General features: G+C 33.7%; 1 protein-coding gene across 1 annotated transcript in view; it reads right to left on the bottom strand.

The window, feature by feature from the left end:
* Positions 1-3,044: 3,044 nt before the first annotated feature.
* trim66 (tripartite motif containing 66) overlaps positions 3,045-25,497 on the bottom strand; it is a gene marked incomplete at both ends in the record, with an annotated part of 39,475 nt that continues 17,022 nt past the window's right edge. The window contains 8 exons of the mRNA XM_083890871.1: positions 3,045-3,284; positions 4,105-4,257; positions 6,403-6,477; positions 6,596-6,719; positions 6,801-7,633; positions 8,432-8,612; positions 8,698-8,779; positions 8,865-8,991. Coding sequence (XP_083746997.1) covers positions 3,045-3,284; positions 4,105-4,257; positions 6,403-6,477; positions 6,596-6,719; positions 6,801-7,633; positions 8,432-8,612; positions 8,698-8,779; positions 8,865-8,991 — 1,815 coding nt within the window. The remainder of the gene's footprint in view (positions 3,285-4,104; positions 4,258-6,402; positions 6,478-6,595; positions 6,720-6,800; positions 7,634-8,431; positions 8,613-8,697; positions 8,780-8,864; positions 8,992-25,497) is intronic.

Genomic DNA, 25,497 nt, shown 5'->3' with positions numbered 1-25,497 from the left:
TCATAATTTCAACTTTTCATCTCATAATTTTGACTATTTATCTCATCATATGACATTTTATCTCATAATTATGACTTTTAATCTCATAATTTAGATTTTTCATCTCATTATTTTGACTTTTATCTCATAATTACGACTTTCATCTCATAATTATGACTTTTTATCTCATAATTATGACTTTTAATCTCATAATTTAGATTTTTCATCTCATTATTTTGACTTTTTATCTCATAATTACGACTTTCATCTCATAATTATGACTTTTTATCTCATAATTATGACTTTTTATCTCATAATTACGACTTTCATCTCATAATTTTGACTTTTTATCTCATAATTTCAACTTTTCATCTCATAATTATGACTTTTTATCTTATAATTTCAACTTTTTATTTCATAATTACGACTTTCATCTCATAATTTCTACTTTTTATCTCATATTTCAACTTTTTATCTCAATTTTGACTTTTATCTCATAATTTCGACTTACTCTGAGGATCTTTTTATCATCAAGGCTACGTTTTACCTGTTTTAAATGTGCTTCCATAAGTTGTACAGCAGATCCCTCTTTCACATTCAAATACAAAATGATTCACTTTTCAAAACAAAGCGACTAAGACACATAGTTAAGTCGTTATTCAAGCCTGCAAATATTTCACAATCAAAGTGACAAATACTGTGAAATAAACCTCTGTACAATTACTCACACACACATGTGTAAATATGCCGATCTTTACAATTTTATACTAAATGTACTTATTCCAAAGTGCTCAATAAAGTACTACTTTTGATAATAATAACGATGTAAAGTGAGATTAATGAACATAAATCTTTGTACAACATACAGAAAACGACAGGAGGTCCGATTGTAAACGTATTAAGACATTTCCAGTGCCATCAAACTTCATTTCAAATAATTATGACATTATATTGTGACACCACGTCATTGCCGTAACACATTTTAAGCAGAAGCTGATTGATATACAACACTGATATACGGTGATATTATCTGGAGAAGAAATGACAGAATGACAGAAGTTTGAACATTTGTGCAAAACCAGGGACTGAAGGAAGGAAGGACATTTATCCACAAATCTGAATACATCCATTAGGGCTGTCGCAAAAACCAAACCTCGCGGTATGAACAAGATATTATTGCAGAGGACGACGAGACACAGCACAACCGTACGTGCACAACTTTTGCTTCCTGAAGTCAAACGCTTCTGTGAAAGTTAGCGATTACGTTAGAGGTGCATTGCATTTATTTGGGAAAAAAGTAATTCATTATTATTTGTTTAATAACATATTTTTTCTGTTTGTCTGACGAAAGAGTAATTTGTTTGTTTTTCGTATAAAACTTTTTTTTTCGTTTTTTGTAAAAAAAAAAATTTACTCAGAAAAAGTTTTCAACTATTTTTCATCATCATTTCGACTTTTCATCTCATAATTTAGGTTTTTCATCTCATATTTCGACTTTATCTCATAATTTTGACTTTGTATCTCATGATTATGACTTTTCATCTCATTATTTCGACTTTTCATCATTTTCTATTTTTCATAATCATTTTTTTTCTGTTTTATTTTACTCAGAAAAACAGACCAAAAAATAAATTACTCACAAAAACAGAAATCATTACTTGGATGACGAAGGATGAAGCCTCACAGCCACTGCTATTATAGAGGTCGGATGGATTTAAACAAAACACTATAACGTCCTAAATGAGCTGAATATTCACTGTCACTGTGTTTGTGTGTTTACCTGTGAGCAGCCTAATCTGCTGATCTGAATCAGCTGTGTGTGTGTGTGTGTGTGTGTGTGTGTGTGTGTGTGTGTGTGTGTGTGTGTGTGTGTGTGTGTGTGTGTGTGTGTGTGTGTGTGTGTGTGTGTGTGTGTGTGTGTGTGTGGTTTCTAAAGCCAGAGCAGGTCCATTACAAAGACACAGAGAGAGCACCACTGAAGCACCGTCCAAATTCCTGGTTGTAAAGCAAAGACCTTTGACCTTTGTATTGCTGAAATTCTTCACCGTGACGATCACAAGGTTTGGCTGAAAGACCCTGATTTTCGTTTTTGTGAAGATTCAAGAGTCAAAAATGCCTGAGAATTGGCATTTTAAAATTGGAGTTGGAGAGGAGGATGGTTCTGCTCTCAATCAGAGAGTCACAGTTCAAATTCAGTAAGTCACTGTGCTTTGGTAGTTCCAGTGTATGTGTATGTTCTGGTAGTTTAGGTTCTGAATGGACTGAATAATAATAATGACCTAATTGAGCAAAACATTTTGACGTTTGAAACAAGTTTCTATGTGAACACAGTGGAATAAGAAGAAGAATGATAATATGTATTGTTTCAATACATTCATGTGCCATCAGATGGCAGCAGTGTATGGTGGCCCTGAGGTGCAAAACACAAATGCAATTCAAAAAATACTAACACAAAAGCAGAAAACACAAAAACATGCATTTGTGTTTTTTGATTTGCGTTTTGTGATTTGAGTTTGTTTTTTGTTTTGTGATTTGAGTTTGTGTTTTTTGATTTGCGTTTTGTGATTTGAGTTTGTGTTTTTTGTTTTGTGATTTGAGTTTGTGTTTTTTGTTATTCGTATGTGTTTTTTTGATGTGCGTTTGTGTTTTTTGATTTGCATTTGTATTTTTTGATTTGCGTTTGTATTTTTTGATTTGCGTTGGTATTTTTTGATTTGCATTTGTGTTTCTTAATTTGCGTTTTTGTTTTTTTATTTGCGTTTGTGATTGGCGTTTGTGTTTTCTGATTTGCGTTTGTATTTTCTGATTTGCTTTTGTATTTTTCAATTTACGTTTTTTGATTTGCATTTGTGTTTCTTAATTTGCGTTTTTGTTTTGCGATTTGCGTTTGTGTTGTGCACATCAGGGCCACCGTAGCACTGAGATGTTGTGACAAACCATGAAAAAGGGTTACTTTCAAAATGCAGAATGGAAACAAACCCTTAAAAGATTTTAAAAAACAACAGTATGACTACGAAGAATTTCGACATGACTTGTGTTTGTATCTGCGTCCAGTTCACCTCTGCTCAGAAGTGATGTCTCCTCGACTTGAGAGAGTTTCTCCTTTTCCTCTTCCTGTGGCTCTGCTCCCTGCGCTCAGGCCAGGGAAACCCGCTCTCCGCCGTCCTGTACGCTTCGTCGTACTCGTCGTCGCTGTCAGACTCCGCCTCCTCTGGGGGGAAAACTGTGTCGGGGAAAACGTCTTTGAGTTTGGCCGCGAAGAACGACACGAGGCTGCGTCCGGCCTGAGCCACCTCAGAGTCCGGCTGCGATCACAGACACAGAGAAGCATTTACATTTACGTTATATTTACAGGTGAACTCTGTACACAGATAAGATGTGGTAACACTTTATAATAAGTACACACTATTAGCATTGATTAAGCATGAATAAATAGTGAATTTATCCTAAATAACGCATGAATACTCATTAGTATGTAGTTTATAAACAGTTATAGCCCTCTCTCGATTACGGAAGATTGTTTGCATTTATTTGGAAAAAAAAGTAATTAAGAGTAATTTTTTTTTTCTTTAAATAATTTATTTTTGCTGTTTTTCTGACTAAAGTTTTTTTCTGAGTGATTATTTTTCTGTTTTTCGTAAAAAATAATTTTTCCGGGTTTTTTTTCAATTTTTTTTCTCTTTTTTTTGCTCAGAAAAACAGACCAAAAAATTAATTTCTCAGAAAAAGTTTTCAACTTTTAATCTCATATTTATGACTTTTCATCTCATATTTCAACTTTTTATCTCATAATTTTGATTTTTTTTCTCATTATTATGACTTATTATCTCAGAATTTCAACTTTTTATGTCATAATTTTGACTTCGTATCTCGTAATTATGACTTTTTAAATCTCATAATTTCAACTTTTTATGTCATATTTTGACTTTTCATCATTTTCTGTTTTTCGGAACAATTTTTTTCTTTTTTTTTTAAATGTAGTTTATAAACACAGTTATAGCCCTCTATAACCCCTAACCCTCAGCTAATGGGATGAGTAAAACATTTGTAGGAGCCGTATTCTGTTTATTAGATAATGCTAATAGTGTGTACTTATTATATAAAGAGGTTTGTATTAAAACTTACGTAATTGAACTTTGCACAGTTGCGGAACATGAGATATAAATCTGCGACAAACTGCTCTGGTGAATTATAATGTCGAGGGTTTCTCTTCTGGAGCTTGGTCCTGATTACAGACAGGTCCATTGGCCTCTTGATGATCTGGTAATAATGTCGAGCCTGTGTGACATTAAAAAACACATTTGAGTTGATTCCACATCAAATCCCTTAACCTTTTTAACACAGAGAAACATTATACTCAGTGGATTTTGTTACTGTGCCTCTGTAACTGATATGTTTGTATAATTACTCAAAATGTTTATTTTTATATGAACTTTATATTCTTTTATCGTGATTTTAATGTGTGTTTTATTTCTTCTTTGTGGGTTTTTATTATAAATAATTGTTTAATGTATTTTTGTCGTCTAATTTTTCTTTGTTAATCATTACCATTATTGTTTTAGTCACTTTTAATGTAATTTTCAAGATGTCCATCCTGTTCTTTATATTTTATTCTTTAAGGTGTCGCAGTGGGCCACGTTACTGATTTGTGTTTTATGTGGCCCGCCATGGCCAAAGAGCATTTCCTGAATTTTTGAAATTCATTAAAATTATTCCTTAAGAGTTTTGCAAATATTTTCAACAGATCCTTGTTCAGGGCGATGCCGACTATTATGATAGTAAATTTCAAGTCATTCCGAGATAGTTTTTTTTTTAGACTAAAGTCAGCTCACTGTTAAAGTGCATCAGAGCAAATGGATCATTTCCTGAATTTCAAAAATTCATTAAAATTATTCCTTAACGGGTTTGCAAATATTGGGGTTACACCTCACTGTGACAAATTCATCCTCCACTTATCAACATTCCATTTGCTTAGAAAATAAAGTTTAACTCTAAATCAGCAAATCCTTCTTCTTCTTCTTCTTCTTCCTCATTTAAACCTCCACCAAGGCCACTCCGTTTCCCACAGTGTGAATAAACTCCCACATCTTACAAGTTTAACCATTCTTTTCTTAAATCCATATCTGGATCACCACCGAAATCCATCATGTTCTTGTCTTTTTTTTTTTTACTTTGTTCCTCACAAACAGAGCAAACATGTGCAAACCTTCACTGTTAATGTTAGAGGAGTCTTTGAAACGTGTTATCGAGTGGTGTTTTTTATGTGTGTGAACAAGAGTTCAACACGTTCTGGACTGAAGATAATTCATCCTCAACCTGATTGGATCTCATGATCCTGTCTGATAACTGAGGCCAGTTTCACGCTGAATACATACGTGTGCGACGTGTGACGGTTTCACAGTGTTTTACCTTTGAAATTCATGAAACATGGCCTTTAACATGGCCTCAACTAAATATCAGGACTCTTTGGCGTGAAGCCACACATCTGCAAATATTACACAATTAAAAAAACTGTTGAGAGAGAAAAAAAGAATGTTCTTTTAAAGTGAAAAACGGAGCAGGATCTGCTGTGTTTGTGTCATAATTATGTGACAAACGCAGACAATGAAAGTCTCCCTGGGTCGCACACACACACACACACACACACACACACACACACACACACACACACACACACACACACACACACACCCACACACACACACACACACACAGTGTGAAACACGCCTAAATTACCACAGATGTCATCTCTGTTCACGGGGACAAAAATGTTTTTTTAACACGTCTTATTTTACAGCAGTGTCTGCTGACAGTGGTGTTTGTGTGTATGTCGACGTGTGTGTGTGTGTGTGTGTTTCTGTGTGTGTGTTATGATTATGAATTATGTGGCAGGTGGTAAAAGAGAAAAAGTGACCATAGAGGAGCGGAGGGAATCAAAGCTCTACTCGTGCTGCTGTAACATGGAGTAAGAAGTAAGTATTAATATAAATATAATATAATATATACATATATATAGTTTGGGCTCACTTAGAACTGTCCTTATTTTTTAAGGAAAAGCACTTTTTTTCAATAAATATTACATTAAATGAATCAGAAATACACTCTATACATTGTTAATGTGGAAAACGACTATTATAGCTGCAAACGTCTGTTTTTTAATGGAATATGTACATAGGTGTATAGAGGCCTATTTCCAGTGTTCTAATGGTACATTTTGTTTGCTAATGGCGTTAGAAGACTATTGGATGATTAGAAAACCCTTGTGCAATGATGTTAGCACAGCTGAAAACAGTTTTGCTGGTTCTTTGACGGAAGTAAATTACATTTAGTTTGAATAAAAGTGTCACTTTTAATGGAAAACACACAAAAAGTGTATCGGTGAGCCCAAACTTTTGAACGGTAATGTGTATAGTAATCACTCACCAGTGGACTGACAGGCTCGTGGAAGGGTGCACTCAGGATGTTACTGAGGATCAGAAGAGTCAGCCGCTCACATTTCTACAAACCATTGAAAAAAAAAAAGCTGTTATGAATGCAGGCGACGCATAAATCACGTCCAAAACCATCCAATAAAGATAAATAACTTTGGAGAATTGCAGCTTCAAAGACGACCTACTCTCTGGTCACATGCAGACAGTCCATGTGCCAGGTTCTCCTCTCCAGATGTTCTCTCGTTCTCACAGTCGTATTCCACCTCTGGCTGTAGAGCGTCTCTGCACAGGCTGCACACCCAGTCGCCTCTGAGCAGGACACGAAAAACAGCGTTAGTGCTAAAGAGACAGACTCGTAAAAGGCGAGCGATAATTATAGGTTTGCCTTACGAGGGGAAGCTCAGCAGAGATGGGACGTGGCAGGACAGATGAAAGACTTTAGGGCAGCGGTCGCAGCACAGCAAGTCGCCTCCGATCAGACACACGGCGCAGAAGTCTTCGCTCTCCGCGTCCGCGACGTCCTGCTCGTCCTCCTGAACGTCCTCCGTCCTCCGCTGAGGGGCGGGGTTCGCGATCAGGAGCGGCCTCGTGCTGCGTCCGACGTGGGGTTCCTCTTCCAGGTCAGAGCGAAGCGGCTGCGGGTCGTCGGTCGCGAAGTCGGGTTCGGATTCAACGTCGAGCTCGGACTCGGCAGAGGCCTGGTAGCCTGGAGGCCGATCGGGCGCGACTTCGGCCGGAAAACTGGGCTCATACTCGAGCTGAACGTCAGACTCGGATTCAGCATCGTCTGACCCCACGTCTGCGTATGAGTCAGGGTCTTCCTCGTATTCCAGACTGGGCTCTGAATCCCCTGCTCCATCAGTCTCACTGCAGAGTCCCAGCTCACCTGCAGCCACTGCAGACTTCTCCTCAGCCACACACTCAAGCTCAGCCTCAGACGACGACGACTCTGGCGAGGAGTCTGAGTCGACCCGTGGTTCTGGATCAGGCCCAGAAACAGCGGCGTCCTCTGAGAACGACCTCAGAGTACAGTCAGAGTCTATATCCAGTGCAGAGTAACTGTGTGGAGCATATTTAGGGTCCGTGGAGGCTCCTGCTTTACAGGAGATGAATCTCCCTCCAGTGTCAAAGTCAGTGTTGGGCGACAGATGAGCACTGGATGGACTGTGAGACTGTGAGAGTGACTGAGTGATCCTCCTGCTCTCAGAGCCTCCAGAGATCTTCTTATGTTAGGAGGAGAGGAGACGAGAGGAAAGGAGAGAGGAGAGGTTAGAGGAGAGGAGACAAGATGAGAGGAGACGAGAGGAGCAAATTACATATTTTGGTAGAAAACCATTTTATACTGCATAATTTTTTGTTTTTTCATAATTTTTTTTGTTGTTGTTTTTTAAAGTTTTATTTTTCAAAAGAAGTTTTATTTTTCAAAAAAAGTTTTATTTTTCAAAAAAGTTTTATTTTTCAAAAAAAGTTTTATTTTTCAAAAAAGTTTTATTTTTCAAAAAGTTTTATTTTTCAAAAAGTTTTATTTTTCAAAAAAAGTTTTATTTTCCCAAAAACGTTTTTCAAAAGTTTTTTTTCAAAAGTTTTTGTTATCCAAAGGCTTTTCTCCAAAAAAGTTTTTTTTTTACCAAAAGTTTTTCTTCCAATGTTTTTTCCAAAATTTTGTTTTTTCCTTTTTTTAGGTTTTTTACGCCCAGAAAATCTCCCAATTGTTTTTCTTCAATAAAGTAATTTTTTCTCAAAATGTCATTTTTATCCGAATTTTTTAACACTATTATTTTATTAACACTGCATATAATTTTTTTTGCCCCTGAGCCTGCAAAGTAAAAATAACTGTCCCATTTGTAAATCCTATATGACAGCACGTTATTGTAATGAATGAATACTAAGAGGATTAAGTTAAATGGTAAATTCACGTTACTTTCTAGATGAGAAGCCGTTCGTTAAAACAATGTTTATAAGCATGTGGAAAAAAAGCTGACAATTCCATATTTTACAGTGTAAAAAGAAATGAAACATACTGGAGGCTTCGCACCCTGCCAGGTTTTGTGCTGCGGTGGTGAGGTTTTCCTCTCCATCGTGCTGCCGGGTAAAGGGTCACTCTGTCGTCTTCCGTGTGGAGGAAGCTGAGAGACCAGGATTTTCAGACGCTCTAAACAAACCACGGGAACTCTGGGCCTCAGTGAATCTTTCTGAGAGTTTCTGTAACGTGTGTAGTAGATGTAGATGATGATTATTACTGATTTGTGTATGGACATAATGTTTAAAGCGACTGTGATGAACTCACCTGCTGTGACCGTTTCCGGACATCCTGCACTTCTCTTTGACCTCGCAATTTATCTCTTCATTTGCATAAGTGAAAGGGTAATCTGCAGGCAAAAAACAAAGATGGTGTTCCTAAACTCTGAACTTTGCTCACTTTTGTTTACAGTAAAGTCGTATTTTTCCACCCACCTGGCTCTGTCTTATAACACAGCAGAGGAGACCGGTGGACTTTGGTGGACAGGACAGATGACGTCTCCTTGACGACACAAAGCACTCCATCTGATGCTCTCCTCTGTCTGGGATCCACAGTGACAAACTGAGAATGACACAAACACCTTCATCGTAAAACTTGACCACAATTATTAGGGTTCGAGCACGACTGTGCAAGAAACTGAAGGAATTCTTTATTATTAGGGTTCGAGCATGAGGTCGGTAGAACCCTATTGAAACTGAAGGAACTCTTTATTATTAGGATTCGAGCACAATTGTGCAAGAACTATATACTATCTATAGTAGGATAGTACTATCTGTATTTAGTAATACAGATAGTATGACGTTTTGGTCACATTTTAGGCTAAAAAAAACAATAAAAAAAACAATAGATTTTGGACGACATAGTATAGTATATCGTTTGTGTCAAATTTTGGACCAAAAGTTGTTTTTCCAAAAATTGTAAGATTTTGGACGAAATAGTGTAGTATGACATTGACGTTGTCGACATAGTATAGTATGACGTTTTGGTCACATTTTGGGCTAAAAAAAAACATTCAACAAAATTTCCGATTTTGGACGACATAGTATAGTATGTCGTTTTTATCAAATTTTGGACCAAATTTTTTATTTTTTTTAATGCTCAGATTTTAGACGAAATAGTGTAGTATGACATTGGGGTCGACGCCATAGTATAGTATGACGTTTTGGTCATATTTTAGGCTTAAAAAAAGAACTATTCAAAAGAAAAATTTGATTTTGGACGACATAGTATAGTATGTCGTTTTTGTAAAATTTTGGACCAAAAGTTTTTTTTCAAAAAGTGGTCAGATTTTGGACGAAATAGTGTACTATGACGTTGAGGTCGACGCCATAGTATAGTAGGACGTTTTGGTCACATTTTAAGCTAAAGAAAAACAATTAAAAAAAACAATTCGATTTTGGACGACATAGTATAGTATGTCGTTTTTGTCAAATTTTGGACCAAAAGTTTTTTTTCAAAAAAATGGTCAGATTTTGAACGAAATAGTGTACTATGACGTTGAGGTCGACGCCCTAGTATAGTAGGACGTTTTGGTCACATTTTAAGCTAAAAAAAAACAATTAAAAAAAACAACTCGATTTTGGACGACATAGTATAGTATGTCGTTTTTGTCAAATTTTGGACCAAAAGTTTTTTTTCAAAAAAATGGTCAGATTTTGGACGAAATAGTGTACTATGACGTTGAGGTCGACGCCATAGTATAGTATGACGTAGTGGTCACATTTTAAGCTAAAAAAAACAATTAAAAAAAAAAAATCGATTTTGGACGACATAGTATAGTATGTCGTTTTTGTCAAATTTTGGACCAAAAGTTATTTTTCAAAAAGTGGTCAGATTTTGGACGAAATAGTGTAGTATCACGTTGAGGTCGACGCCATAGTATAGTATGATGTTGTGGTCACATTTTAGGCTAAAAAAAACAATTTCAAAAAAAAATTCGATTTTGGACGACATAGTATAGTATAGTATGTCGTTTTTGTCAAATTTTGGACCAAAAGTTTTTTTTCAAAAAGTGGTCAGATTTTGGACGAAATAGTGTACTATGACATTGAGGTTGTCGACATAGTATAGTATGAAGTTGTGGTCACATTTTAGGCAAAAAAAAAACTATAAAAAAAAAAAAATCGATTTTGGACGACATAGTATAGTATGTCGTTTTTGTCAAGTTTTGGACCAAAAGTTTTTTTTCAAAAAGTGGTCAGATTTTGGACGAAATAGTGTCCTATGACGTTGAGGTCGACGCCATAGTATAGTATGACGTTGTGGTCACATTTTAGGCTAAAAAAAAACTATAAAAAAAAAAAATCGATTTTGGACGACATAGTATAGTATGTCGTTTTTGTCAAATTTTTGACCAAAAGTTTTTTTTCAAAAAATGGTCAGATTTTGAACGAAATAGTGTACTATGACGTTGAGGTCGACGCCATAGTATAGTATGAAGTTGTGGTCACATTTTAGGCTAAAAAAAAACTATAAAAAAAAAATTTCGATTTTTGACGACATAGTATAGTATGTCGTTTTTGTCCAATTTTGGACCAAAAGTTTTTTTTCAAAAAGTGGTCAGATTTTGGACGAAATGGTGTAGTATCACGTTGAGGTCGACGCCATAGTATAGTATGACGTTGTGGTCACATTTTAGGCTAAAAAAAACAATTAAAAAAAAAAATTCGATTTTGGACGACATAGTATAGTATGTCGTTTTTGTCCAATTTTGGACCAAAAGTTTTTTTTCAAAAAGTGGTCAGATTTTGGACGAAATGGTGTAGTATCACGTTGAGGTCGACGCCATAGTATAGTATGATGTTGTGGTCACATTTTAGGCTAAAAAAAACAATTTTAAAAAAAAATTCGATTTTGGACGACATAGTATAGTATGTCGTTTTTGTCAAATTTTTGACCAAAAGTTTTTTTTCAAAAAATGGTCAGATTTTGAACGAAATAGTGTACTATGACGTTGAGGTCGACGCCATAGTATAGTATGAAGTTGTGGTCACATTTTAGGCTAAAAAAAAACAATAAAAAAAAAATTTCGATTTTGGACGACATAGTATAGTATGTCGTTTTTGTCCAATTTTGGACCAAAAGTTTTTTTTCAAAAAGTGGTCAGATTTTGGACGAAATGGTGTAGTATCACGTTGAGGTCGACGCCATAGTATAGTATGACGTTGTGGTCACATTTTAGGCTAAAAAAAACAATAAAAAAAAAAAATTCGATTTTGGACGACATAGTATAGTATGTCGTTTTTGTCCAATTTTGGACCAAAAGTTTTTTTTCAAAAAGTGGTCAGATTTTGGACGAAATGGTGTAGTATCACGTTGAGGTCGACGCCATAGTATAGTATGATGTTGTGGTCACATTTTAGGCTAAAAAAAACAATAAAATTTTTTTTTTCGATTTTGGACGACATAGTATAGTATGTCGTTTTTGTCAAATTTTGGACCAAAAGTTTTTTTTCAAAAAAATGGTCAGATTTTGGACGAAATAGTGTACTATGACGTTGAGGTCATAGCCATAGTATAGTAGGACCTTTTGGTCACATTGTAGGCTAAAAAAAAACAATTAAAAAAAAAAATTCGATTTTGGACGACATAGTATAGTATGTCGTTTTTGTCCAATTTTGGACCAAAAGTTTTTTTTCAAAAAGTGGTCAGATTTTGGACGAAATGGTGTAGTATCACGTTGAGGTCGACGCCATAGTATAGTATGATGTTGTGGTCACATTTTAGGCTAAAAAAAACAATTTTAAAAAAAAATTCGATTTTGGACGACATAGTATAGTATGTCGTTTTTGTCAAATTTTTGACCAAAAGTTTTTTTTCAAAAAATGGTCAGATTTTGAACGAAATAGTGTACTATGACGTTGAGGTCGACGCCATAGTATATTATGAAGTTGTGGTCACATTTTAGGCAAAAAAAAAACAATAAAAAAAAAATTTCGATTTTGGACGACATAGTATAGTATGTCGTTTTTGTCCAATTTTGGACCAAAAGTTTTTTTTCAAAAAGTGGTCAGATTTTGGACGAAATGGTGTAGTATCACGTTGAGGTCGACGCCATAGTATAGTATGACGTTGTGGTCACATTTTAGGCTAAAAAAAACAATAAAAAAAAAAAATTCGATTTTGGACGACATAGTATAGTATGTCGTTTTTGTCCAATTTTGGACCAAAAGTTTTTTTTCAAAAAGTGGTCAGATTTTGGACGAAATGGTGTAGTATCACGTTGAGGTCGACGCCATAGTATAGTATGATGTTGTGGTCACATTTTAGGCTAAAAAAAACAATTAAATTTTTTTTTTCGATTTTGGACGACATAGTATAGTATGTCGTTTTTGTCAAATTTTGGACCAAAAGTTTTTTTTCAAAAAAATGGTCAGATTTTGGACGAAATAGTGTACTATGACGTTGAGGTCGACGCCATAGTATAGTAGGACCTTTTGGTCACATTTTAGGCTAAAAAAAAACAATTAAAAAAAACAATTCGATTTTGGACGACATAGTATAGTATGTCGTTTTTGTCAAATTTTGGACCAAAAGTTTTTTTTCAAAAAGTGGTCAGATTTTGGACGAAATAGTGTACTATGAAATTGAGGTCGACACCATAGTATAGTATGACGTTGTGGTCACATTTAAGGGCTAAAAAAAAAACTATAAAAAAAAAAAATCGATTTTGGACGACATAGTATAGTATGTCGTTTTTGTCAAATTTTGGACCAAAAGTTTTTTTTCAAAAAGTGGTCAGATTTTGGACGAAATAGTGTCCTATGACGTTGAGGTCGACGCCATAGTATAGTATGACGTTGTGGTCACATTTTAGGCTAAAAGAAAAAATATTAAAAAAAAAAAATTGATTTTGGACGACATAGTATAGTATGTCGTTTTTGTCAAATTTTGGACCAAAAGTTTTTTTCAAAAAGTGGTCAGATTTTGGACGAAATAGTGTACCATGACGTTGAGGTCGACGCCATAGTATAGTATGACGTTTTGGTCACATTTTAGGCTAAAAAAAAACAATAAAAAAAAAAAACATCGATTTTGGACGACATAGTATAGTATGTCGTTTTTGTCAAATTTTGGACCAAAAGTTTTTTTTCAAAAAGTGGTCAGATTTTGGACGAAATAGTGTACTATGACGTTGAGGTCGACGCCATAGTATAGTATGACGTTGTGGTCACATTTAAGGCTAAAAAAAACAATTAAATTTTTTTTTTCGATTTTGGACGACATAGTATAGTATGTCGTTTTTGTCAAATTTTGGACCAAAAGTTTTTTTTCAAAAAAATTGTCAGATTTTGGACGAAATAGTGTACTATGACGTTGAGGTCATAGCCATAGTATAGTAGGACCTTTTGGTCACATTTTAGGCTAAAAAAAAACAATTAAAAAAAAAAATTCGATTTTGGACGACATAGTATAGTATGTCGTTTTTGTCAAATTTTGGACCAAAAGTTTTTTTTCAAAAAGTGGTCAGATTTTGGACGAAATAGTGTACTATGAAGTTGAGGTCGACGCCATAGTATAGTATGACGTTGTGGTCACATTTTAGGCTAAAAAAAAACTATAAAGAAAAAAAATCGATTTTGGACGACATAGTATAGTATGTGGTTTTTGTCAAATTTTGGACCAAAAGTTTTTTTTCAAAAAATGGTCAGATTTTGGACGAAATAGTGTACCATGACGTTGAGGTCGACGCCATAGTATAGTATGACGTTTTGGTCACATTTTAGGCTGAAAAAAAACAATAAAAAAAAAAAAATCGATTTTGGACGTCATAGTATAGTATGTCGTTTTTGTCAAATTTTTGACCAAAAGTTTTTTTTCAAAAAATGGTCAGATTTTGAACGAAATAGTGTACTATGACGTTGAGGTCGACGCCATAGTATAGTATGACGTTGTGGTCACATTTTAGGCTAAAAAAAAACAATAAAAAAAAAAATTTGATTTTGGACGACATAGTATAGTATGTCGTTTTTGTCAAATTTTGGACCAAAAGTTTTTTTTCAAAAAGTGGTCAGATTTTGGACGAAATGGTGTAGTATCACGTTGAGGTCGACGCCATAGTATAGTATGACGTTGTGGTCACATTTTAGGCTAAAAAAAACAATAAAAAAAAAAATTCGATTTTGGACGACATAGTATAGTATGTCGTTTTTGTCCAATTTTGGACAAAAAGTTTTTTTTCAAAAAGTGGTCAGATTTTGGACGAAATGGTGTAGTATCACGTTGAGGTCGACGCCATAGTATAGTATGATGTTGTGGTCACATTTTAGGCTAAAAAAAACAATTTCAAAAAAAAATTCGATTTTGGACGACATAGTATAGTATGTCGTTTTTGTCCAATTTTGGACCAAAAGTTTTTTTTCAAAAAGTGGTCAGATTTTGAACAAAATGGTGTAGTATCACGTTGAGGTCGACGCCATAGTATAGTATGACGTTGTGGTCACATTTTAGGCTAAAAAAAACAATAAAAAAAAAAAATTCGATTTTGGACGACATAGTATAGTATGTCGTTTTTGTCCAATTTTGGACCAAAAGTTTTTTTTCAAAAAGTGGTCAGATTTTGGACGAAATGGTGTAGTATCACGTTGAGGTCGACGCCATAGTATAGTATGATGTTGTGGTCACATTTTAGGCTAAAAAAAAGAATTTCAAAAAAAAATTCGATTTTGGACGACATAGTATAGTATGTCGTTTTTGTCAAATTTTGGACCAAAAGTTTTTTTTCAAAAAGTGGTCAGATTTTGGACGAAATAGTGTACTATGACATTGAGGTTGTCGACATAGTATAGTATGATGTTGTGGTCACATTTTAGGCTAAAAAAAAACTATAAAAAAAAAAATTCGATTTTGGACGACATAGTATAGTATGTCGTTTTTGTCAAATTTTGGACCAAAAGTTTTTTTTCAGAAAGTGGTCAGATTTTGGACAAAATAGTGTACTATGACGTTGAGGTCGACGCCATAGTATAGTATGATGTTGTGGTCACATTTTAGGCTAAAAAAAACAATAAAAAAAAAAAATTCGATTTTGGACGACATAGTATAGTATGTCGTTTTTGTCAAATTTTGGACCAAAAGTTTTTTTTCAAAAAGTGGTCAGATTTTGGACGAAATAGTGTACTATGACGTTGAGGTCGACGCCATAGTATAGTATGAAGTTGTGGTCACATTTTAGGCTAAAGAAAAACAATTAAAAAAAAAATTCGATTTTGGACGACATAGTATAGTATGTCGTTTTTGTCAAATTTTGGACCAAAAGTTTTTTCTCAAAAAATGGTCAGATTTTGGACGAAATAGTGTAGTATCACGTTGAGGTCGACGCCATAGTATAGTATGATGTTGTGGTCACATTTTAGGCTAAAAAAAAGAATTTCAAAAAAAATTTCGATTTTGGACGACATAGTATAGTATGTCGTTTTTGTCAAATTTTGGACCAAAAGTTTTTTTTCAAAAAGTGGTCAGATTTTGGACGAAATAGTGTACTATGACATTGAGGTTGTCGACATAGTATAGTATGAAGTTGTGGTCACATTTTAGGCTAAAAAAAAACTATAAAAAAAAATAATCGATTTTGGACGACATAGTATAGTATGTCGTTTTTGTCAAGTTTTGGACCAAAAGTTTTTTTTCAAAAAGTGGTCAGATTTTGGACGAAATAGTGTCCTATGACGTTGAGGTCGACGCCATAGTATAGTATGACGTTGTGGTCACATTTTAGGCTAAAAAAAAACTATAAAAAAAAAAATCGATTTTGGACGACATAGTATAGTATGTCGTTTTTGTCAAATTTTTGACCAAAAGTTTTTTTTCAAAAAATGGTCAGATTTTGAACGAAATAGTGTACTATGACGTTGAGGTCGACGCCATAGTATAGTATGAAGTTGTGGTCACATTTTAGGCTAAAAAAAAACAATAAAAAAAAAAATTTCGATTTTGGACGACATAGTATAGTATGTCGTTTTTGTCCAATTTTGGACCAAAAGTTTTTTTTCAAAAAGTGGTCAGATTTTGGACGAAATGGTGTAGTATCACGTTGAGGTCGACGCCATAGTATAGTATGACGTTGTGGTCACATTTTAGGCTAAAAAAAACAATTAAAAAAAAAAAATTTCGATTTTGGACGACATAGTATAGTATGTCGTTTTTGTCCAATTTTGGACCAAAAGTTTTTTTTCAAAAAGTGGTCAGATTTTGGACAAAATGGTGTAGTATCACGTTGAGGTCGACGCCATAGTATAGTATGATGTTGTGGTCACATTTTAGGCTAAAAAAAAGAATTTCAAAAAAAAATTCGATTTTGGACGACATAGTATAGTATGTCGTTTTTGTCCAATTTTGGACCAAAAGTTTTTTTTCAAAAAGTGGTCAGATTTTGGACGAAATGGTGTAGTATCACGTTGAGGTCGACGCCATAGTATAGTATGATGTTGTGGCCACATTTTAGGCTAAAAAAAAGAATTTCAAAAAAAAAATCGATTTTGGACGACATAGTATAGTATGTCGTTTTTGTCCAATTTTGGACCAAAAGTTTTTTTTCAAAAAGTGGTCAGATTTTGGACGAAATGGTGTAGTATCACGTTGAGGTCGACGCCATAGTATAGTATGACGTTGTGGTCACATTTTAGGCTAAAAAAAACAATAAAAAAAAAAAATTCGATTTTGGACGACATAGTATAGTATGTCGTTTTTGTCAAATTTTGGACCAAAAGTTTTTTTTCAAAAAGTGGTCAGATTTTGGACGAAATAGTGTACTATGACGTTGAGGTCGACGCCATAGTATAGTATGACGTTGTGGTCACATTTTAGGCTAAAAAAAACAATTAAATTTTTTTTTTCGATTTTGGGCGACATAGTATAGTATGTCGTTTTTGTCAAATTTTGGACCAAAAGTTTTTTTTCAAAAAGTGGTCAGATTTTGGACGAAATAGTGTACTATGACATTGAGGTTGTCGACATAGTATAGTATGACGTTTTGGTCACATTATGGACTAAAAAATTTTTTTTTTATAATTTTGGACAACATAGTATAGTTAGAGTTTTTGTCAAAGTTTGCATTATCCTATTATCATGCATTGTATTTATACACATTATAACCATTGTCTGCCCTTTGAAAGTGCTGCAGAAACCCAGGATTGAACCAGGGACCTGCTGATCTTCAGTCTGACGCTCTCCCAACTGAGCTATTTTAGCTCTTCATAGTATATCAGTGTGACTATATTTAAAATTTTGGACCAAAAGTTTTTTTTCAAAAAGTGGTCAGATTTTGGACAAAATAGTGTACTATGACGTTGAGGTCGACGCCATAGTATAGTATGATGTTGTGGTCACATTTTAGGCTAAAAAAAACAATTAAAAAAAAAAATTCGATTTTGGACGACATAGTATAGTATGTCGTTTTTGTCAAATTTTGGACCAAAAGTTTTTTTTCAAAAAAATGGTCAGATTTTGGACGAAATAGTGTACTATGACGTTGAGGTCGACGCCATAGTATAGTATGAAGTTGTGGTCACATTTTAGGCTAAAAAAAAACAATAAAAAAAAAAATTCGATTTTGGACGACATAGTATAGTATGTCGTTTTTGTCAAATTTTGGACCAAAAGTTTTTTTTCAAAAAGTGGTCAGATTTTGGACGAAATGGTGTAGTATCACGTTGAGGTCGACGCCATAGTATAGTATGAAGTTGTGGTCACATTTTAGGCTAAAAAAAACAATTTTAAAAAAAAATTCGATTTTGGACGACATAGTATAGTATGTCGTTTTTGTCCAATTTTGGACCAAAAGTTTTTTTTCAAAAAGTGGTCAGATTTTGGACGAAATGGTGTAGTATCAAGTTGAGGTCGACGCCATAGTATAGTATGATGTTGTGGTCACATTTTAGGCTAAAAAAAAGAATTTCAAAAAAAAATTCGATTTTGGACGACATAGTATAGTATGTCGTTTTTGTCAAATTTTGGACCAAAAGTTTTTTTTCAAAAAGTGGTCAGATTTTGGACGATATAGTGTACTATGACATTGAGGTTGTCGACATAGTATAGTATGACGTTTTGGTCACATTATGGACTAAAAAAATTTTTTTTTATAATTTTGGACAACATAGTATAGTTAGAGTTTTTGTCAAAGTTTGCATTATCCTGCATTGTATTTATACACATTATAACCATTGTCTGCCCTTTGAAAGTGCTGCGGAACCCAGGATTGAACCAGGGACCTGCTGATCTTCAGTCTGACGCTCTCCCAACTAAGCTATTTTAGCTCTTCATAGTATATCAGTGTGACTATATTTAAAATTTTGGACCAAAAGTTTTTTTTCAAAAAGTGGTCAGATTTTGGACAAAATAGTGTACTATGACGTTGAGGTCGACGCCATAGTATAGTATGATGTTGTGGTCACATTTTAGGCTAAAAAAAACAATTAAAAAAAAAAATTCGATTTTGGACGACATAGTATAGTATGTCGTTTTTGTCAAATTTTGGACCAAAAGTTTTTTTTCAAAAAAATGGTCAGATTTTGGACGAAATAGTGTACTATGACGTTGAGGTCGACGCCATAGTATAGTATGAAGTTGTGGTCACATTTTAGGCTAAAAAAAAACAATAAAAAAAAAAATTCGATTTTGGACGACATAGTATAGTATGTCGTTTTTGTCAAATTTTGGACCAAAAGTTTTTTTTCAAAAAGTGGTCAGATTTTGGACGAAATGGTGTAGTATCACGTTGAGGTCGACGCCATAGTATAGTATGACGTTGTGGTCACATTTTAGGCTAAAAAAAAAACTATAAAAAAAAAAAATCGATTTTGGACGACATAGTATAGTATGTCGTTTTAGTCAAATTTTGGACCAAAAGTTTTTTTTCAAAAAGTGGTCAGATTTTGGACGAAATAGTGTACTATGACGTTGAGGTCGACGCCATAGTATAGTATGACGTTGTGGTCACATTTAAGGCTAAAAAAAACAATTAAATTTTTTTTTTCGATTTTGGACGACATAGTATAGTATGTCGTTTTTGTCAAATTTTGGACCAAAAGTTTTTTTTCAAAAAAATGGTCAGATTTTGGACGAAATAGTGTACTATGACGTTGAGGTCATAGCCATAGTATAGTAGGACCTTTTGGTCACATTTTAGGGCTAAAAAAAAACAATTAAAAAAAAAAATTCGATTTTGGACGACATAGTATAGTATGTCGTTTTTGTCAAATTTTGGACCAAAAGTTTTTTTTCAAAAAGTGGTCAGATTTTGGACGAAATAGTGTACTATGAAATTGAGGTCGACACCATAGTATAGTATGACGTTGTGGTCACATTTTAGGGCTAAAAAAAAACTATAAAAAAAAAAATCGATTTTGGACGACATAGTATAGTATGTCGTTTTTGTCAAATTTTGGACCAAAAGTTTTTTTTCAAAAAGTGGTCAGATTTTGGACGAAATAGTGTACCATGACGTTGAGGTCGACGCCATAGTATAGTATGACGTTTTGGTCACATTTTAGGCTAAAAAAAAACTATAAAAAAAAAAAATCGATTTTGGACGACATAGTATAGTATGTGGTTTTTGTCAAATTTTGGACCAAAAGTTTTTTTTCAAAAAGTGGTCAGATTTTGGACGAAATAGTGTCCTATGACGTTGAGGTCGACGCCATAGTATAGTATGACGTTGTGGTCACATTTTAGGCTAAAAAAAAAAAATAAAAAAAAAAATTCGATTTTGGACGACATAGTATAGTATGTCGTTTTTGTCAAATTTTGGACCAAAAGTTTTTTTTCAAAAAGTGGTCAGATTTTGGACGAAATGGTGTAGTATCACGTTAAGGTCGACGCCATAGTATAGTATGACGTTGTGGTCACATTTTAGGCTAAAAAAAACAATTTTAAAAAAAAATTCGATTTTGGACGACATAGTATAGTATGTCGTTTTTGTCCAATTTTGGACCAAAAGTTTTTTTTCAAAAAGTGGTCAGATTTTGGACGAAATGGTGTAGTATCACGTTGAGGTCGACGCCATAGTATAGTATGACGTTGTGGTCACATTTTAGGCTAAAAAAAACAATTAAAAAAAAAAATTCGATTTTGGACGACATAGTATAGTATGTCGTTTTTGTCCAATTTTGGACCAAAAGTTTTTTTTCAAAAAGTGGTCAGATTTTGGACGAAATGGTGTAGTATCACGTTGAGGTCGACGCCATAGTATAGTATGATGTTGTGGTCACATTTTAGGCTAAAAAAAAGAATTTCAAAAAAAAAATCGATTTTGGACGACATAGTATAGTATGTCGTTTTTGTCAAATTTTGGACCAAAAGTTTTTTTTCAAAAAGTGGTCAGATTTTGGACGAAATAGTGTACTATGACGTTGAGGTCGACGCCATAGTATAGTATGACGTTGTGGTCACATTTTAGGCTAAAAAAAACAATTAAATTTTTTTTTTCGATTTTGGGCGACATAGTATAGTATGTCGTTTTTGTCAAATTTTGGACCAAAAGTTTTTTTTCAAAAAGTGGTCAGATTTTGGACGAAATAGTGTACTATGACGTTGAGGTCGACGCCATAGTATAGTATGAAGTTGTGGTCACATTTTAGGCTAAAAAAAACAATAAAAAAAAAAAAAATCGATTTTGGACGACATAGTATAGTATGTCGTTTTTGTCAAATTTTTGACCAAAAGTTTTTTTTCAAAAAATGGTCAGATTTTGAACGAAATAGTGTACTATGACGTTGAGGTCGACGCCATAGTATAGTATGAAGTTGTGGTCACATTTTAGGCTAAAAAAAAACAATAAAAAAAAAATTTCGATTTTGGACGACATAGTATAGTATGTCGTTTTTGTCCAATTTTGGACCAAAAGTTTTTTTTCAAAAAGTGGTCAGATTTTGGACGAAATGGTGTAGTATCACGTTGAGGTCGACGCCATAGTATAGTATGACGTTGTGGTCACATTTTAGGCTAAAAAAAACAATTAAAAAAAAAAATTCGATTTTGGACGACATAGTATAGTATGTCGTTTTTGTCCAATTTTGGACCAAAAGTTTTTTTTCAAAAAGTGGTCAGATTTTGGACGAAATGGTGTAGTATCACGTTGAGGTCGACGCCATAGTATAGTATGATGTTGTGGTCACATTTTAGGCTAAAAAAAACAATTTTAAAAAAAAATTCGATTTTGGACGACATAGTATAGTATGTCGTTTTTGTCCAATTTTGGACCAAAAGTTTTTTTTCAAAAAGTGGTCAGATTTTGGACGAAATGGTGTAGTATCACGTTGAGGTCGACGCCATAGTATAGTATGACGTTGTGGTCACATTTTAGGCTAAAAAAAACAATAAAAAAAAAAAAATCGATTTTGGACGACATAGTATAGTATGTCGTTTTTGTCCAATTTTGGACCAAAAGTTTTTTTTCAAAAAGTGGTCAGATTTTGGACGAAATGGTGTAGTATCAAGTTGAGGTCGACGCCATAGTATAGTATGATGTTGTGGTCACATTTTAGGCTAAAAAAAAGAATTTCAAAAAAAAATTCGATTTTGGACGACATAGTATGTCGTTTTTTGTCAAATTTTGGACCAAAAGTTTTTTTTCAAAAAGTGGTCAGATTTTGGACGATATAGTGTACTATGACATTGAGGTTGTCGACATAGTATAGTATGACGTTTTGGTCACATTATGGACTAAAAAAAAATTTTTTTATAATTTTGGACAACATAGTATAGTTGGAGTTTTTGTCAAAGTTTGCATTATCCTATTATCATGCATTGTATTTATACACATTATAACCATTGTCTGCCCTTTGAAAGTGCTGCAGAAACCCAGGATTGAACCAGGGACCTGCTGATCTTCAGTCTGACGCTCTCCCAACTGAGCTATTTTAGCTCTTTATAGTATATCAGTGTGACTATATTTAAAATTTTGGACCAAAAGTTTTTTTTAAAAAAGTGGTCAGATTTTGGACAAAATAGTGTACTATGACGTTGAGGTCGACGCCATAGTATAGTATGATGTTGTGGTCACATTTTAGGCTAAAAAAAACAATTAAAAAAAAAAATTCGATTTTGGACGACATAGTATAGTATGTCGTTTTTGTCAAATTTTGGACCAAAAGTTTTTTTTCAAAAAAATGGTCAGATTTTGGACGAAATAGTGTACTATGACGTTGAGGTCATAGCCATAGTATAGTAGGACCTTTTGGTCACATTTTAGGCAAAAAAAAAAAAATTAAAAAAAAAAATTCGATTTTGGACGACATAGTATAGTATGTCGTTTTTGTCAAATTTTGGACCAAAAGTTTTTTTTCAAAAAGTGGTCCGATTTTGGACGAAATAGTGTACTATGAAGTTGAGGTCGACGCCATAGTATAGTATGACGTTGTGGTCACATTTTAGGCTAAAAAAAAACTATAAAAAAAAAAAAATCGATTTTTCGCACGACATAGTATAGTATGTCGTTTTTGTCAAATTTTGGACCAAAAGTTTTTTTTCAAAAAGTGGTCAGATTTTGGACGAAATGGTGTAGTATCACGTTGAGGTCGACGCCATAGTATAGTATGACGTTGTGGTCACATTTTAGGCTAAAAAAAAACTATAAAAAAAAAAAATCGATTTTGGACGACATAGTATAGTATGTCGTTTTTGTCAAATTTTGGACCAAAAGTTTTTTTTCAAAAAGTGGTCAGATTTTGGACGAAATAGTGTACTATGACGTTGAGGTCGACGCCATAGTATAGTATGACGTTGTGGTCACATTTTAGGCTAAAAAAAACAATTAAATTTTTTTTTTCGATTTTGGACGACATAGTATAGTATGTCGTTTTTGTCAAATTTTGGACCAAAAGTTTTTTTTCAAAAAAATGGTCAGATTTTGGACGAAATAGTGTACTATGACGTTGAGGTCATAGCCATAGTATAGTAGGACCTTTTGGTCACATTTTAGGCTAAAAAAAAACAATTAAAAAAAAAAATTCGATTTTGGACGACATAGTATAGTATGTCGTTTTTGTCAAATTTTGGACCAAAAGTTTTTTTTCAAAAAGTGGTCAGATTTTGGACGAAATAGTGTACTATGAAATTGAGGTCGACACCATAGTATAGTATGACGTTGTGGTCACATTTTAGGGCTAAAAAAAAACTATACAAAAAAAAAATCGATTTTGGACGACATAGTATAGTATGTCGTTTTTGTCAAATTTTGGACCAAAAGTTTTTTTTCAAAAAGTGGTCAGATTTTGGACGAAATAGTGTACCATTACGTTGAGGTCGACGCCATAGTATAGTATGACGTTTTGGTCACATTTTAGGCTAAAAAAAAACTATAAAAAAAACAATTCGATTTTGGACGACATAGTATAGTATGTCGTTTTTGTCAAATTTTGGACCAAAAGTTTTTTTTCAAAAAGTGGTCAGATTTTGGACGAAATAGTGTACTATGACGTTGAGGTCGACGCCATAGTATAGTATGACGTTGTGGTCACATTTTAGGCTAAAAGAAAAAATATAAAAAAAAAAAAATTGATTTTGGACGACATAGTATAGTATGTCGTTTTTGTCAAATTTTGGACCAAAAGTTTTTTTCAAAAAATGGTCCGATTTTGGACGAAATAGTGTACTATGACGTTGAGGTCGACGCCATAGTATAGTATGACGTTGTGGTCACATTTTAGGCTAAAAGACAAAATATAAAAAAAAAAAATTGATTTTGGACGACATAGTATAGTATGTCGTTTTTGTCCAATTTTGGACCAAAAGTTTTTTTCAAAAAATGGTCCGATTTTGGACGAAATAGTGTACTATGACGTTGAGGTCGACGCCATAGTATAGTATGACGTTGTGGTCACATTTTAGGCTAAAAAAAAACTATAAAAAAAAAAAATCGATTTTGGACGACATAGTATAGTATGTCGTTTTTGTCCAATTTTGGACCAAAAGTTTTTTTTCAAAAAGTGGTCAGATTTTGGACGAAATAGTGTACTATGACGTTGAGGTCGACGCCATAGTATAGTATGACGTTGTGGTCACATTTTAGGCTAAAAAAAAACTATAAAAAAAAAAAATCGATTTTGGACGACATAGTATAGTATGTCGTTTTTGTCCAATTTTGGACCAAAAGTTTTTTTTCAAAAAGTGGTCAGATTTTGGACGAAATAGTGTACTATGACGTTGAGGTCGACGCCATAGTATAGTATGACGTTGTGGTCACATTTTAGGCTAAAAGAAAAAATATAAAAAAAAAAAAATTGATTTTGGACGACATAGTATAGTATGTCGTTTTTGTCAAATTTTGGACCAAAAGTTTTTTTCAAAAAATGGTCCGATTTTGGACGAAATAGTGTACTATGACGTTGAGGTCGACGCCATAGTATAGTATGACGTTGTGGTCACATTTTAGGCTAAAAGACAAAATATAAAAAAAAAAAAAATGATTTTGGACGACATAGTATAGTATGTCGTTTTTGTCAAATTTTGGACCAAAAGTTTTTTTCAAAAAGTGGTCAGATTTTGGACGAAATAGTGTACCATGACGTTGAGGTCGACGCCATAGTATAGTATGACGTTTTGGTCACATTTTAGGCTAAAAAAAAACAATAATAAAAAAAAAAATCGATTTTGGACGACATAGTATAGTATGTCGTTTTTGTCAAATTTTGGACCAAAAGTTTTTTTCAAAAAGTGGTCAGATTTTGGACGAAATAGTGTACCATGACGTTGAGGTCGACGCCATAGTATAGTAGGACCTTTTGGTCACATTTTAGGCTAAAAAAAAACAATTAAAAAAAAAAATCGATTTTGGACGACATAGTATAGTATGTCGTTTTTGTCAAATTTTGGACCAAAAGTTTTTTTTCAAAAAAATGGTCAGATTTTGAACGAAATAGTGAACTATGACGTTGAGGTCGACGCCATAGTATAGTATGAAGTTGTGGTCACATTTTAGGCTAAAAAAAAACTATAAAAAAAAAAAAATCGATTTTGGACGACATAGTATAGTATGTCGTTTTTGTCAAGTTTTGGACCAAAAGTTTTTTTTCAAAAAGTGGTCAGATTTTGGACGAAATAGTGTCCTATGACGTTGAGGTCGACGCCATA

Source organism: Microchirus variegatus (genome assembly GCF_963457635.1).
Source record: "Microchirus variegatus genome assembly, chromosome: 6".
In the NCBI taxonomy this organism is placed as follows: domain Eukaryota; kingdom Metazoa; phylum Chordata; class Actinopteri; order Pleuronectiformes; family Soleidae; genus Microchirus; species Microchirus variegatus.
The sequence above is the reverse complement of the archived record's forward strand: the minus strand, read 5'-3'. Positions and strand labels throughout refer to the sequence as shown.